At 40.3% G+C, this 16,111-nt stretch overlaps 1 protein-coding gene across 1 annotated transcript in view; it reads left to right on the top strand.

Moving 5' to 3' along the window:
* Positions 1-12,384, top strand: part of LOC126236257 (uncharacterized) — a 32,250-nt gene extending 19,866 nt beyond the window's left edge. The window contains exon 3 of the mRNA XM_049945411.1: positions 11,498-12,384. Within this exon, the coding sequence (XP_049801368.1) occupies positions 11,498-11,650 (153 nt within the window). The 3' untranslated portion in view covers positions 11,651-12,384. The remainder of the gene's footprint in view (positions 1-11,497) is intronic.
* The last annotated feature ends 3,727 nt before the right edge of the window (positions 12,385-16,111 follow it).

Below are 16,111 nucleotides of genomic sequence, written 5' to 3'. Positions count from 1 at the left end.
GAGCAGAGTTCCATAAGCGTTAGTACAGTTTAAGTCATTCGGTAAACTTGACAACTTACTTGAAGTAATTTTAAAACCGACAACGCAATCACACTGTCCAAAAGAACGAGTCTGAGCTGCTTCAAAAAGAAGTATGTGTTCTACGATGCCCAAACAGGAAGACGCAAAGTGAATACTAGATCAGTCTCTTATCCAACCGCCATAGCAAAATTTTAAAAATGCCCAGTCACTAAAAATTAACACGTAGTTCATATACGTTCTATTGACTAAAGATGAGCATATGGCCTGCTGTTCTGTTCGCGTTTATATGACCCAAAAGCAGTATGGTTTTATTCTTGTTTTTTTTTTTTTTTTTTTTTTTTTTTTTTTTTTTTTTTTTTTTTTTTAAAATCAGACGTACTTGTGAAATTTAATAATTTTCTCTTTAATTTTTAGAGCTGCTTGTAGCTCAGAAGTGTTATTGATTTTTAAACGGGCTTCATCCAAATTAGTAGTTGTTATGTATGTAGTGTTTGGCTATGTATAACGCAAACAGAAATCTTTTTACTTTACCGTCCGCAACTGTATCATTTGCTGCCATGTTGCATTTGTATCTAATCAAGGAATTTAGTCTCATATAATAACGCGTCAGTTTTCAATAACTAACTTGCTTTTTATTATTGCTCACATGAAATCCAACTGGCGGAGAATTCTTTGGGATACTAGACTGTTGTAATTTTGTAACTTCGTGAATACTCTTCATGATCAACAAATTACTAACTAATGCAGAGATAAAAGCGATTATAATCACTTCTCATAGCGAAGACTCAGTTTCTGAATGTAAAGATCATGAACGTAATGGTTCGCTAAGCGACGGTTGTGGTATCCCCTAGTCGACGTCCTGTCAATAACACACAAACTATTTCTTCAGGAACTGTACTATAAACCGGAAGCTACGACTGCTTCTGCAATACTGCCATCGTTTTTCAGCCAATATCATCAGGAATACCCCTGGAATTATAAGGGGCGATCATAATGTTTCAGTTTGAGGGCGTTGCTGCAGCGTATATGCAACGTAGCGCGAATCCGATGCGGGTGTATAAATACCGACAGTTAGGGAAGGGATTAGTATCACCCCGGCGTTCGTGCCTTAACTGTTGGAACGTGAACTTTGAGGACGTCACTACCAAATGCGTCCAAACAGGACCAAGTTGCTATTTATTCTTTTCTTGGCTGCCAAAGGACAAACACCGGTAGGAGACTACAGGAGAACGAACAATGTGTATGGGGCAGCATATCTGTCGGAAGCCACCACTGTGGAGTGAAAATTGCGTCAAGGGGTGGTGCTGGTTCATGATAATGCATGTCCCTATATCGCAAATATCAGAAAGCAGAAGTCACGCCAAGGAAGACATTAGAGTACTGTCCCTACAGTCCTGCTCTCTCCCTATGCGATTATCTCGCCTTCAGTCACTTAAAAAAAAGGCCTTGAAGGGCCGATGATTCCTGTCGGACGAGGATGCGCAGCAAACAGTTATCGACTTCTTCACGCAGCAGGAACCGGTATCTTCAACCTGGTGCGTTGGTGGGATGATTGCTTCAACGCTCACGGCGATTTTACGTGAGTGTCATACCTGTTCAGGACCGTACGGCCTTCGAATGGCAACTTTTTGATCGCCCCTTATGCAAACTGTGCCACTGCCAGAATGTCAGGCAAAAAAAAAAGAACATTTGAAACGATCTTTCGTATAACAATTGAAAATGAAATACATTGACAGGAAAAAAAGTCGCAACACCGGGAAAGAGTTCTGTGGGTTTCTACATCTGAAGAGGACGGAAGTCAGGTTTGCTTTAAATAGGCGCTGTGACGGTCGTGAGCGTTAGTCAGTTTTGGGATTGGACGTCGTGAGTTGATGCTAGTCACGAATGCCTTTACCGAGGCGGAAGACCATAGTTTTCGGCGTATGGCTTTGGTACCTGCAGCAGCAATTTCAGCAGCGTTTAGCATGACAGTGACGCAACGATCTGGTACAAATCGGTTACTTCAACAGCAGCTCCGAGAGAGGCTATTGTAGCGTACATTCCACTGACCCCAAACCACCGCCATTAGCTACTTCAGATGTGTCAAGATAGAGCTCGTTGGAGGGTAGATTTTAGGTTATAAGGTGGCAGAATAAATGGTCAGATTTTCACCTTACATGAGATCTTTACATATCGCAACGAGAATGTGGAGATGACACCTAACATAATTCGGCGGTTATGAGAACATTTGTCTATCAGTATCTAATGCAAAAAGGTATGATAGCCAATTGATGGCAATTAACACACCGTTCCTATACAATGCATGTCTTTGAGCGGAAGGTGGAACAGGGAACGCGAGTCGCTTTTAGTTTTGAAAAGCCAGCCCCACAACGGTGTAGCGAAGCTGTGCTGTGGGAGTTACAACAGAATCTACTTAAAGGGGTAGCTGGAGGAATGTCAGCGAAACTGGGCCAGGTGATTTGGGCCGGAAGACGCGTGTAGTGGCACCTCTGCGCAAAGGGGAAAAAAAAGCTTTAGAAAGCTGCGTTTCAGAATTCCAACGGGATACAAACAAAAGCCAGTGACGCATTTTCGTCCAGCGAGTGCGACACACGGAAAGGTCAATGTACTCTAGGCGTCTAGAATGGGCACAAAACGTCCGATTGGCAGAAACGCACTAGGAAGAAGAAATATACTGAAGTTTCGATGCAGTTGATAGAAGGGACATTGCGATTGATACAGAGAGTTTCTACAAAATAAGATGAATGCTCCTATTGGTCGAAAAAAGCTTTGGCGTGAAAAAGGAACCCAAGTGGAGGGAGGTAGTTCTGCCATGCGTAGGACAAGAGAGAAATTTTGAGAGGTCTCTTCTCTGAACTGGCGTCAAGTGCAGAACCGAGGGCTTAACGCTCCATACAACGCAGCGAAGAAATTTGTGTGGACACTGCATTCACAGTGGCTGCACTCAGCTAGAAATTAGATGTAGCAACGTTTAGCTCCAACTGTGGAGAAACGAACCAGCCAAATTACTTAATTGTTCTCGCGAGAACTGAGAGGGCACTATAATTATGCACGCTGCTCCAACCATGACGTGTATATCGCCACATAAAAAGACTAGGACTGAGTACGTGTTTTCTCGCATATCAGAAAACATAGGGAAAGTTTCTGCTGGAAAGTTCAGCAAAGGCCAAATTAGTTTTATAGGAATTTCAGTGGGAGAGAGCGGCTTTGCAGACAGCAGCACATCTCAGCTTAAGGTAAATACCGCGTGCTGAGGCATAAATGTTGTTGGTTCACCAGCTTGAGTCCACTGTAAACTCGAGCGGCCTTGGGTAATCTTGCGCTCAAATTTGTCACTTAACTAACCATCCACCGTAGACTTGCTTGTCATCTTAAATAGTACCGAACTTTGAACCGTAATCGGACGATTTTCGTAGTACTGACCAAGATCATAACATATTTGTAGGAGCAATTTTGTAAAGAAACTTTCAATTAAACTTTTGTATTATTGTGCTTAGGATTAATGTAAAGAAACTTCCAATTAAACTTTCATAACATTGTGCTTAGGATTAATGATCTTTCAGAGAGTTAATATTTGACATTGTTGTGTATAAAATTATTTCACTTTCTGATGTTGGCAAGATGCGTTATCCATTGCGCTGTTATTATGTTGACAAGTTGTAAACTGTGTAAAAGCTGTAATTTTGTGAGAAATATTGCGACTTTAAACTTGTCATTTCACCTTACACAGTGCTAGAAAAATCAAACCGCACCTTACAAGGTCTGTTTTCTTTTCTGATAAAAACTGGTTTTGCTTTGGTGCCAGTGATGTTCATGTGTTGGTTAGAAGGAGCCCAGTTGAGGGTCTCTAACCAAACTGTCTGTATGCTAGACATACTGGACCTACATCTGGAGTCATGGTCTGAGGTGCGATTTCGTATGACAACAGGAGCACTGTCGTGGTTGTCCCGCGTACCCTGGTGATTCGACTTCTTGTGGTGCCATTCATGAATCGCATCCTGGGGGTATTTTCCAAAGGGCTAACGCTCGCCCGCATACCGCTGTTATAACCCAGCAGGCTCCTCAGTGTGTCGACGTGTTGCCTTTGCCTACTCGGTCACCAGCTCTGTCTCGAATCGAGAACATATGGGACGTTAATGGACAACAACTCCAGCGTCATCCACAAACCACATTAACCGTCCCTGTATTGATTGACCAAGTGCAAACTGACATCCATCACCTGTACAACACAATACATGCAAGTTTACGTGCTTGAGTTCAACATTCTGGTGGTTACACCGGCTAAAGTACCAGCATTACACATTTGCAATGTCTGATCCCGCGCTTACGTTAAAGAGTGATATTGCGATGTTAGTCACATTAACATGCCACGTAGACAAATGTATTCCCGAAATTTTAATACTGTACGTTAATTATTTTTTGGTGTTGTTTTTTTTTGCATCAGTGTAATTCGCTTGGGAAAGAATGAAAAAACAGCCAATCATAGCGCATGTTATGCAACTGTTTGGTTGGTTTTTTCTTCTTTCCAAGACTATCGCTTTACCATTGCTGTTTACAGCCATGTTTAAGATTCTGAAATTATTGGATTGCGAAACAGTGAAGATGAACAAATTCATGGTCAGCTATAGACAAATACCGGCAGTGTTGTGTTTTACTCATATGCCGCGTTGCTGTTTCTTGCTGACATAAATCGGTTGTAGCGTGGATATACAAAAAATTGTGGAATGAGGAGGGGACAGGTCCGAATATACAGGGAGTTTCGAAAAGATCCATTCGATTTCAGAAGACAATAATGTTCTACTAAATAAAGGCAGAGACTTAAGATGAATTATAACTTACGCATCGAAACTAATAATTCACGTTAGCGCCAGTTGTCAGTTGTTGGTTCACGTGGTTAGAAGTAGGGGTCTCCCGCGCAGTTAGCGAGATAGCAGCTCGCTATCTCGCTTGTTCATCGCTCAGCGAGCGTTGAGTCGAGTTAGCTGTATCATCGACCAGTGGGCGATGAGTCGATTTAGCTATAATATAGCAGCGAAGGCGTTTTGCGTTCTCCGTTTCGGTGGTGCATTTCAATTACAACGGTGTAGCGTGATTTTCACCGAGAGTAGGCTCACAGAATTCGATGATGGTACCAGCAGTTTAAAGAAATGGTTCTTTATACAGTGGTTAAAATAAATGTTTCATATTGCTTTATTGTCAGTACTGGACATAATAAACAAAACTGCTTTTGTTTTGTCAACTACAGTCATAATAAAACAAAAATAATCCAGTCAGGAATTTCAGTCCATAAAGAAAACAATCCTACATTCAAATCATTGCATGAGAAGTACACACAAAGGTCAATACTGGATGAGGGCACTCTGAAAGAATGTTACGTACAACCAATTTATGTGAACGCTTTAGAGAAAATAGAAGAGGCGACGGAAAACATGAAGTGGGATTCGTTTCAGATGAAACTATTGAGGAACTGCAAAGTTATATTTTGAATATGTTGGTTTTTCCGTCATTTGATAAATGGGAAAAACCCATGCTTCTTAAAATATACTAATGGAGATGACAAATGCCTACACGGAATGCAATCATTCAACGACTGATGTATGAACCTGTGGTCAGGGGGCAGCTATACTTTCGACTTTTCGACAATTGAAGGACACATACCCCAACTTCAACCATGTGATATATATTGCACACGATCTACACCGTATTTGCGAAAACATCGGGGAGAATTACTGCAGGGTAAATGACTTCATTGCTGCTGAAAAAAATGTTGGTCAAGGCTCCCAGTCGTCGTCAGGTTTTGTTCAAGAAATGACAGGGCTCCATCTTCCATAGTTTTCTGTCATGACAAGGTCGGATACTTGGAAAAGATAAACAGTTTTCTTGTGCGAAAACTTTGATAAAATCAAATACTTCATATGTGCTCTAGAATAAATGCGCGTAGCAACCATCAAGAAGGCCCAGCAATTAGTCAACAAGAAAGATCTAGAGTTGGAACATTTTGCAGTGTAGTGCTAGAATTATTTGCTTGATGTGATTCAGAGTTTGAAAGAAGAAGGTATGAAGGAGGAGGATCAGCGAAAAAAGTTGGTATGTGTTAGGGACATCCTTGGTGGATTTGCTGAAGACATATTCGAATTAAATTTGAAGAACAATTCAGATGTGGAAACCTATGTAACTTAGACTGGACTTTCTTTACGGATGTTGGCAAAATATGCTCCATAGGTTTCTGTAGAGAGACGTTTCTCCATACATAAGCAGCTATTGAGCTCAAAGCGCCAGCGACTTAGTGTCATAAACATTGAAATGGTGTTTGCAATCCAGTTTAACAGAACCAAGCCCACTATAACAGAATCCTGTAAATGCGACAAAGAAAGTTAATGTAGCTGGTTTAAACCCAGATGAAGTAATTTCATCAGCATCTTTTTTGCATCTTTTTGTATGTATTTTCAAAACCTTTTTCCCTCCTTTTCTGACCATAATTTGCATTTTAAAATAATTTCCCTACAATGAGTGATACAGTGGAAGCGAAATGGGGCACACAACACTGACAGACGGACGACTAACAATTCCCAAATTAGAGGACATCAAGAAATAATATCTGTACATTATAACTATCTATAAACATGTCATGGTATGCCCCAAAAAGGCACGTTAAATCCGTAACAGCTATAGCGTAGAAACAGTACCATTAGATAACTGGATTGTATATAAATGAAATTGTCCAATCACACACACAGAACGATACAATGACTTCAGTTAAATCAGAATGCGATAGCACAAAGAATAGAAGGGCATAGAAGACAGACCAAAGGCAGCGACTCAACTCTCACTCGGAGATGCTTCCCTACGGTCAGTAAATCACTAGGACTAGATGTCAGTATGCCATGCAGACGCGAATGACTCAAAATGTACTACTGAGATCCTCACATTTGGAATGGCACGCACATATTCTGTTCTGTTTTCTTCTTTTTTTCCTCCTAATCAAATGATTTTTACTTAAATTTTTCTTATTTTTTCAGTCTAAAATTTTTAAAGTTTTTATTTGATTGTAAAATCGTAAGTATATACTAGTACGATTAGTAAAAAACAAAAAAAAAAAAAACAAAAAGGGAAATGATCCACTCAGTTGCCTAGGTGATGGATCATCAATTAAATGCAAATGTAAAATATTACTTACACTGGAAATAAACCTAAACATGAACATAGTACCCCTTTCTGGAAAATTATTGCCAACTGTTTAGGTATACCTACAATACAGTACGTGCTCATTTAGACCGAGAATTCACAAGATGGTGGACGAGTACGCTGCAGTATATAGCAATGTCGTCAGTCCTTCGTCAAAACCTGAGAAACTTAAAAATATTTTGAATGAAATGATGAAGCCCTACGTACAAGAGAACAAATTTCTTCTGTTAACTGACTCGTGGGAAAGACAAACAAATCCACAATTTTTTTTTATTTACACGTCAATTTCCTTAGGACCAAATTGAGGAGCAAATCTCCAAGGTCATGCAACGTGTCAGTACATGAAATTACAACATAAAAGTAATAACAGATAAAATAAAATGTTTATGAACCCGAAAAAAGTCAAGCCATAAGTTTAAGTAAACGCAATCAACAATTTTTCAAGGAACTCCTCGACAGAATAGGAGGAGTGCCCCATGAAGAAATTCTTCAGTTTCGATTTGAAAGCGCATGGATTACTGCTAAGGTTTTTGAATACTAGTGGTAGCTTATTGAAAATGGATGCAGCAGTATACTGCATACCTTTCTGCACGGAAGTTAAGGAAGTCCGATCCAAATGCAGGTTTGATTTCTGCCGCGTATTAACTGAGTGAAAGCTGCTTATTCTTGGGAACAAGCTAATATTGTTAACAATGTCAAAATACCCAGACTCGCGAACAGGGGTCGACAAGAGATTCGTGAACTTACACCACTTATTGCCCGAACCGCCCATTTCTGAGCCAAAAATATCCTTCTAGAATGGGAAGAGTTACCCCAAAACATACTACCTTACGACACAAGCGAATGAAAATAAGCAAAGTAGATCACTTCAGATACCATTCGAATAGTAAAAATGGCAACATTAAGTCTTTCAGCAAGATCGTGAATGTGGGCTTACCACGACAGTTTACTATCTATCTGAACACCTAAAACTGTTCAGTTCCACTAATCATATGCCCGTTCTGTGAAATTAAAACGTCAGGTTTTGTTGAATTGTGTGTTAGAAACTGTAAAAACTGAGTCTTATTGTGATTTAGTGTTATTTTATTTTCTACAAGCCAAGAACTTATGTCATGAACTGTACTATTTGAAACTGAGCCGATGTTGTACACAATATCCTTTACTACCAACCTAGTGTCATCAGCAAACAGAAATATTTTAGAGTTACCCATAATACTAGAGGGCATATCATTTATATAATTAAGGAACGGGAGTGGCCCCAACACTGACCCCTGGGCACACCCACTTGACTGTACCCCACTCAGACCCCACATCACAGCCATTCTCAGTACTGCGAATAATGACCTTTTGCTCTCTGTTGCTAAAGTAAGAGGTGAACCAATTGCGAGTTACTCCCCGTATTCTGTAATGGTCCAACTTCTGGAGGAATATTTTGTGATCAACACAATCAAGTCCCTTAGTTAAATCAAAAAAATATGCCTAGCGTTCGAAAACTTTCGTATAACCCGTCCAGTACCTCACAGAGAAAAGAGAATATAGCATTTTCAGTTGTTAAACGACTTCTAAAGCCGAACTGTACGTTTGATAGGAAATTTATGTGGTATGAAATGATAAATTACCTTTACATACACAGGCTTTTCAATAACTTTAGCAAACACTGATGGCATAGAAATAGGTCTAAAATTGTCTACGTTATCCCTTTCTCCCTTTTTATAAAGCGGCTTTACTTCTGAGTACTTTAACCGTTCAGGAAACTGACCATTCCTAAAGGAAAAATTACAAATATGGTTAAACACAGGGCTAACATATGCAGCACAGTACTTTAATATTCTGCTAGGCACTCCATCATACCCATGAGAGTCCTTAGTCTTCAGTGATTTAATTATTGTCTCAGTCTCCCCCTTGTCTGTATCACAGAGGAGTATTTCAGACATCAATCTCGGAAAGGTATTTGCCAAGAGAATTGTATGGTTCCCTTTAGAAACAAAATTTTTATTTAATTCAACAGCAATGTTCAGAAAAGATTGTTAAATACTATTCATATATATATCATTTATAAGTAACATAAATGTTTTTACTATGAACTGTCTTTTTATCGTCGTCCTTGTGCTGCTGACAAGACACTAGCTTTAGAACTGACCATATGGTTTTAATTTTATCCTGTGAATTAGCTGTTCTATTTGCATACCACATACTCTTTGCTTTCCTAGTAACATTTTTAAGCACCTTACAGTACTGTTTGTAATTGGCTACTGCAGCTTGATTGTGACTACTTCTAACATTTTGATATAATTCCCGCTTTGTTCTACATTATATCCTTATCCCACTAGTCAGCCAGGGCGACCTTTTACTGCTAGTAACCCGTCTAGAACGTTCTAATGGAAAGCAACTCTCAAAGACCATGATAAATGTGTTATGGGAAGCATTATAAACATTCTGCCACTGTTGTTCCTTGACGAGATTTAAAAAACTCTCTGTTGCTTTTGGATTAACTTTCCTACATAGTTTATAATTATATGTGCCATTTGTTTGAGTACAAAAGCCTTTTAGTCTTAAAATTTGTGCATCATGTTTTGAAAGGCCATTCACCCTTTTACTAATAGAATGCCCACTTAGTAAAGAAGAATGAATAAAAATATTGTCTATGGCTGTGCTACTGTTCCCCTGCACCCTAGTTCGAAAATACATAGTCTACATCAGGTCATATGAATTTAGGACTACCAACATCCTTTTTCTTGCACCATCAAATACAAAAGTTATACTGAAGTCACCACATAAAATAATTTCTGGTACTTCTTATAAAGTGAATCAAGAACCCTCTCTAGCTTGAGCAGAAATGCTCTCAAGTCAGAGTTAGGGGACCTATAAACAACAACAAGTAGAAGTTTAGTTTCACTAAATTCAACTGCCCCCGCACAACATTCAAATGTCTGTCAGTGCAGTGCCGTGATACGTCTATGGACTCAAATGGAATACTGTTTTTTATATACATGACCACTCCCCCACCCCGCAAGGAACTCCTTGAAAAACAGCCAGCTAATCTGTATCCTGGTAAAGGAAGCCTTTGAATTGTCAAATTATTTGATTTACTTATTTCGTTGTACGAGTTTTGTCATGATGAAGAGGTATTGCCAATCGTGCAATATTAAAATGATTCACTTCAAATGCTCCACACTAGTGTAGCTCTGCGATGTTTACTTTAGCCGTCAGCTAAAGAATTTTATCAAAAAACCTTCAAAACCGCTCTTATAGCAAGAGAAAAAGAAATCACATCCCAAGAAGACTATCAAAATACATTCCATGATACATCACCGGTTTACTCACCAATATTTGACTAAATGGTACGTTACGGGCGCCTGGCTGCCAAATTGTGCGGTAAGAGCGAACATTTTATGAATGTTAACAAAGTTTGTTTTTCTATAGGAACTTCAAAACAACCATGTATTGTAAAAATGCGGCGCTTATAACGTAAGAAGCCGAGAAAATTACTGCTTTCCTTTTTTTCACGACGAATATAATCTTACAACGAACATCACCCCAGCACGTGTAATTCTCAACTGTAAAATAATAAAAGTATCTAATTTTATGTACGAAGTTCAAGTTTACGCCTTATAACCCCATTCTGAAGAATTTATTCCCAATCTCAAATTTGCCTTTGCCTTTTCATGCCTGTAATAGAATGCAATATGCTTAACATTATTGCAGTTTATTTGCAATGTAAGTAAGATAAAAACTGAAAACAAAAATAAGCTTCCACATATGGACACGACTACGTGACCGCTGGCCTACTATTCTGTGCTCTTTCCGTTCAATCCCTTCGTAACTGTGGTAGAGTTTTGTGAATTCATTTCTGGTGCGGAAATGGAAGTTAACAATTTTCTTCAATGATGGAACAGCAAACCGTCTCTGCTTAAGAAAATGGGAACATACCAACCACATACTCATACATAATAGAGCAACAGCACTTTTCTAGCAAGAAGAGTAATTCCAACAGCTTTCGTACTCCTTGACTTTTATGCACGTTGCCAACTTTTGCTACTTGCTTTCTTGCATCTTCGTGTAGAACTTAGATACTAGCACCAGTAAAAGGCATTTGGGCTCATTCCATTGTATAATAAGAGCTTATTTTATCCACACTATTTCTTGTGCATTTTATAAATCACTCATCTGGCTCTGTATTTCCTCCCTATCAATGAAAAACTCATGTGTTTTCAGGAATGTTATTAAAGTGTTTTAGATCCTAGTGGTATGGAAATAGTAGAAATTAATTGAATGCGTCATTGTTCCACAGGATTTCGACCTGGAGAGTTTGGTGTTGGACCGTAACGACCTGGTGAAGGCCACATACCAGCAAGAAGAACGCTATCGTTCGAGGATGACAGAGGCTGTGGAGGAACTGGTTGAGACGTGCCTCATGCCTCGCCTACGGGAACAGCAGCGGTGACCACCCAGGAGTACTGTGCTTTTGTGGACTATGTGACCAGTGATTCGTAGCAGTTATCCAAAACAAGCTCATTTCCTCTGTTGTAACTACAGAATAAATATCTCAAAGATTACTTACGTGACTGCAGACTTCCTAATCACTTTCCACCATTGTTTTATTGATATAGCCTACATGGTGAATCGACACACCGACGAACTGCAAGGACGGATTCGTGACTGGAAATGGAGGAGAAAAGGTCCTATGAACATGTGTCCGGAAATGCATCGTTGCCATGGTAAATGGTGCTGACGAATGAAAGTTCCTTTGATCACGTACCGTGTGATCCTTGTATATTACAGGCTGTATGATTGACGCACCGTACTGTAAGCAGCTAAATGGTCTGGTATTCAAGTAGGTAATAAGCCGAGATGATGTTTGTGGACGGCCAAGCAGAAGGAAACGGTCGAGAGGCAACATGGCCATACCAAAACGGGTACCCCCACAGACACAAACCACATCACACAACATTTCAACCCCTTTTTGGGCTTTTGTGTGATCATGGGTCCCTCCAGACAGACGAACGAGCAAGAAGTTGGCGGATTGTGCGTACACCAGATTTGGAGGACCGGGTTCTAGGAAAGCTAGTACAAGCACCAAGCAAGTGGCCCGCCAAAATACGAAAGAGTGCGGCAATCCATGATGCAATATGTGACAGCGTGCATTGCATCCCATGGAGGCTATTTTGAATATCTGTACGTCACTGCAGTTTGTCGGTTTTATTAATGTTCACCCTGTTGACTACAAATTTTCTGTAAAAGTGTATTGTGAATTTTATGTTAATAAAGTGCAAATTCCTTGCTCAAATGTGAAGCCCTGTCTCCATCCTTACGGCTTCCCAGCAGCTACATCTACCAGGCAATTATTGTCAGTGAGTGTTACAGCACATGTCACCAGCATACTCAATATTTTCAGCAAGATGTGTACCTCTAATTGTTTTCACTGTATACACAAAGCATTTTAAATTAAACTTTGTAAGGTGTCTGTCGTGAGTCTCGACGTGACTGGTGTTTAATGTGTGGTGCTGGCTTGATTTTCTGGCAGTCAGGATGCTCTCCACTATTCACATACATGAATTAAGATATACGCAACGGAATTAAGGAAAAATGGCCCCTATACTTGAATAATGGCTAATAGTTCTACTAAAATCACCAATTAACTGTGGCAGAGGTTACATGACTGTAGAAATAATGGAAAAAGGAAGTCCAGTCACTACACAGTTTATTTTACAATCACATATACACACGTAGGGAAAATCACACAGTCACAAAACCTGTGTTCCAAGAAGACTATCAATACACAGGTGAAAGGAATAAATTATGTAATTCATACTTTATACACCTATGGATGCGTCACAAGAAATCAGGGAAGACGGAATGAAAAATGTTACGTCTAGTAACCACCCTGGAATCGACCTACACCAGTATGACAGAAATAATCGCATTATCCATGCTGCAAATTTGGGGACTAATCCAACATGCAAGGAACTGATAACAGGAACTTGGCACTGCAGTGAGCAAGATGTGGGGATACAGATTTCACTATGGCAAAAATCGACTCCTTTACTGTGAAAAGAAGTTAAATAAATGCTTGGCAAAATCGTGAAAAAAGGTACTAAGCGAAATGAAATGTTACTGCGAATATCCTTAAAAAAAGAAAACACCCTCAACGATTCTTGATCGACTACAGCTTGGGCCGGCCGCGGTGGCCGAGCGGTTCTAGGCGCTTCAGTCCGGAACCACGCGGCTGCTACGGCCGCATGTTCGAATCCTGCCTCGGGCATGGATGCGTGCGATGTTCTTAGGTTTAAGTAGTGTGAGTCTAGGGGACTGATGATCTCCGATGTTAAGTCCCATAGTGCCTAGAGGCATTTGAACCATTTTTTTACTACAGCTTAGACATACTGGGGAGAAGCAGCACTTCCCCAGCTACACTGAGTTATGTCCAGCTCGCGAGTCCGTACAGCTTCAGGGTCGGGCGCAGGGAGAAAATCTCTGTCTGAAGATCAGTAAGTTATGGTCAGAGTCCACATCTGACCCTGAAACTTTCTTACAGTTTAAAATCTGATGCAAAATCTCTATCTTAGCATTATATCATCACTCTTAAACCTCCCTGTGTCTCCAGACCTCTTCCGTGCATGCAACCTTCTTCCATGATTCTTAAAACAAATGTTGGCGACGATTAAATTATGCTCTGTGCAAAATTCTATCAGACACCTTTCTCTTTCCTTCCTTCTTCTCAGTCCAAATTCTTCTACTATTTTTCCGTCTCTTCCTACCACCGAATTCTAGCCCCAGTCATCAATCACAGTTAAATTGTCCTCTCCTTTAACTATTTGAATAATTCCTTTTCTCTCATGATACATTCTTTGAATTAATTGATCTTCTATGGACCTATTTGCACATAAACGTATGCTACTGTGATGGATGTTGGTTTTATATCTATCTTGGCTACGATAATGCTTTCACTATGATGCTCACAGTAGCTTACCCTCATGCTTATTTTCTCATTCATTATGAGACCTATTCCTTCTTTACCTCCATTTATTTTTTGTATTTATAACCATGTACTCACCTGTTCTGAAGTCCAGTTCATCCTGCAACTGAACTTCATTAATCCCCACTGTATTTAACTTCAACTTATCCACATTTCTTTTTAAATTTTCTATCCTACTTATCCAATTAAAGGATCTAACATTCCACTCTCTAAACTCTAGAATGCCAGATTTGTTTTTCCTGATGACAGAATCCTCCTGAGTAGCCCCTACTTTGAGTTCAGAATGGAGGGCGGTTTTACCTCCAGAATATTTTACCCGACAGAATGCCATCATTATCTAACCATACAGCAGAGCTGCATCTCCTCGGGAAAAGTAACAGTACTTTCAGCCATTCCTAGTACCAGTATAGCAATGTCATGTTGGCTGATGTTACAACGCCAGATAAGTCAATTATCTAGACAGCTGCCCCTGCAGCTACTGAATAGGCTACTTCTCCTCTTCAGGAACCATAAGATTTTCTGGCCTCTCCACAGTTACCTCTCCATTGTGGCTGCGTCTATGGTAGGGCTATCTGTATTACTGAGGCATGCAAGCCACCCCATCTCAGCAGTGCACGCTTAGCAAAACTAAACGCCATGTCTGTGCAAGGAAGACACAAACCGCAAAGGGCTGCTAAGTGTCGGGTTCGGAGATGTGGCTGTAAGGCTACATAATTGAACCAATAAGAAGAAGCCACGCTCTTCGTCTTAGCTGCAGATATAATCGAGAACCAGCAAAGAAGAAAGGAAGCCACAGAAGCTAAGATCCGAACAAGCTCATGGGATTTAACAGGCAAGTGTACCCTCTCCCAGCAGAACTCAAGACTAAGCCACAGTGTTGTGTCAACAAGAGGGTCATTTGGCAAAATACTGTCGCAGTCAGTGTTCACGTGCGCTGGCAAACACGCGAGTCAGGCTTGCCCACGGAAGAAAGAAGAGCAATCGATGTGCACCCCCCGCAGTGGGCCGCATTTCGCAAGCTGACACGGCTGCAGAGTTTTTTGCTGCTGGCCGCAACAGAGGGAGAGGCGTCCCAAGCGAGGAAGATGATGTAACAGGCGGGCTCGGCAGACACCGACCAAGCCAAGATGAGACGTCGAAGGAGGCGAAAATTCGGAGAGGACTTGATTTCGCCGCCAGAGCAGAACAGACAGAGTCCAGGCCGAAGCGGCCTCCCTTCCCGCGCAGCCGGCTGCCCCCACCGTCAGTGAGAGTGGTGGAGGGGGAAGACGGCTGACAAGGGGAGGCCGCCAATTGTGAAATTCAGATTCGATTCATACTGTGCATAATAAAAGCTCATGGCCAGAGGTGTAATGTGGCAAAGCACCAAGATGCACTTCTCAGCCGTTGTCGAGAAAATCGACAGTTAAAAGAAACCGTTGCGGTGAAATACTCTCTACGATTAATAATTTTCTGCAGCGTCATTTCATTGTAGCCATTTTTGTTACTGTTATATATATATATATATATATATATATATATATATATATATATATATATATATCGTCCACCACCAATTGTCTTCTCCGATTTTTGCCGATATGATACGATACGCGTGGTATGCATCAAACCTGACGAACGATAGAACAATTTTCTCAGAATGTCAATCAGGTGTGTTTCCCAACAGATAATTTAAAAAACAATTGTTCTTGTAAAAACGCATCGTTCATCAGATGTGCTCGATGTCGTGCTGTTTTCTGCTTTCCATGTTTCTATGATAACTATCACTCTGGTTCGTGCGATACTCCAGCTACTTCTGGTCACTAATTGTTAATTATGTGCGATTGTATACCGAATTTTTCAATAAATTGTATCCACTTGAATACTATTTGTGATATTGTGTTTTATTTCAAGTTTTATTTTTCCACGACAAACGGCTTTCAACAACTT

The sequence above is a fragment of the Schistocerca nitens genome, chromosome 2 (genome assembly GCF_023898315.1).
Source record: "Schistocerca nitens isolate TAMUIC-IGC-003100 chromosome 2, iqSchNite1.1, whole genome shotgun sequence".
Lineage (NCBI taxonomy): Eukaryota > Metazoa > Arthropoda > Insecta > Orthoptera > Acrididae > Schistocerca > Schistocerca nitens.
The sequence above is the reverse complement of the archived record's forward strand: the minus strand, read 5'-3'. Positions and strand labels throughout refer to the sequence as shown.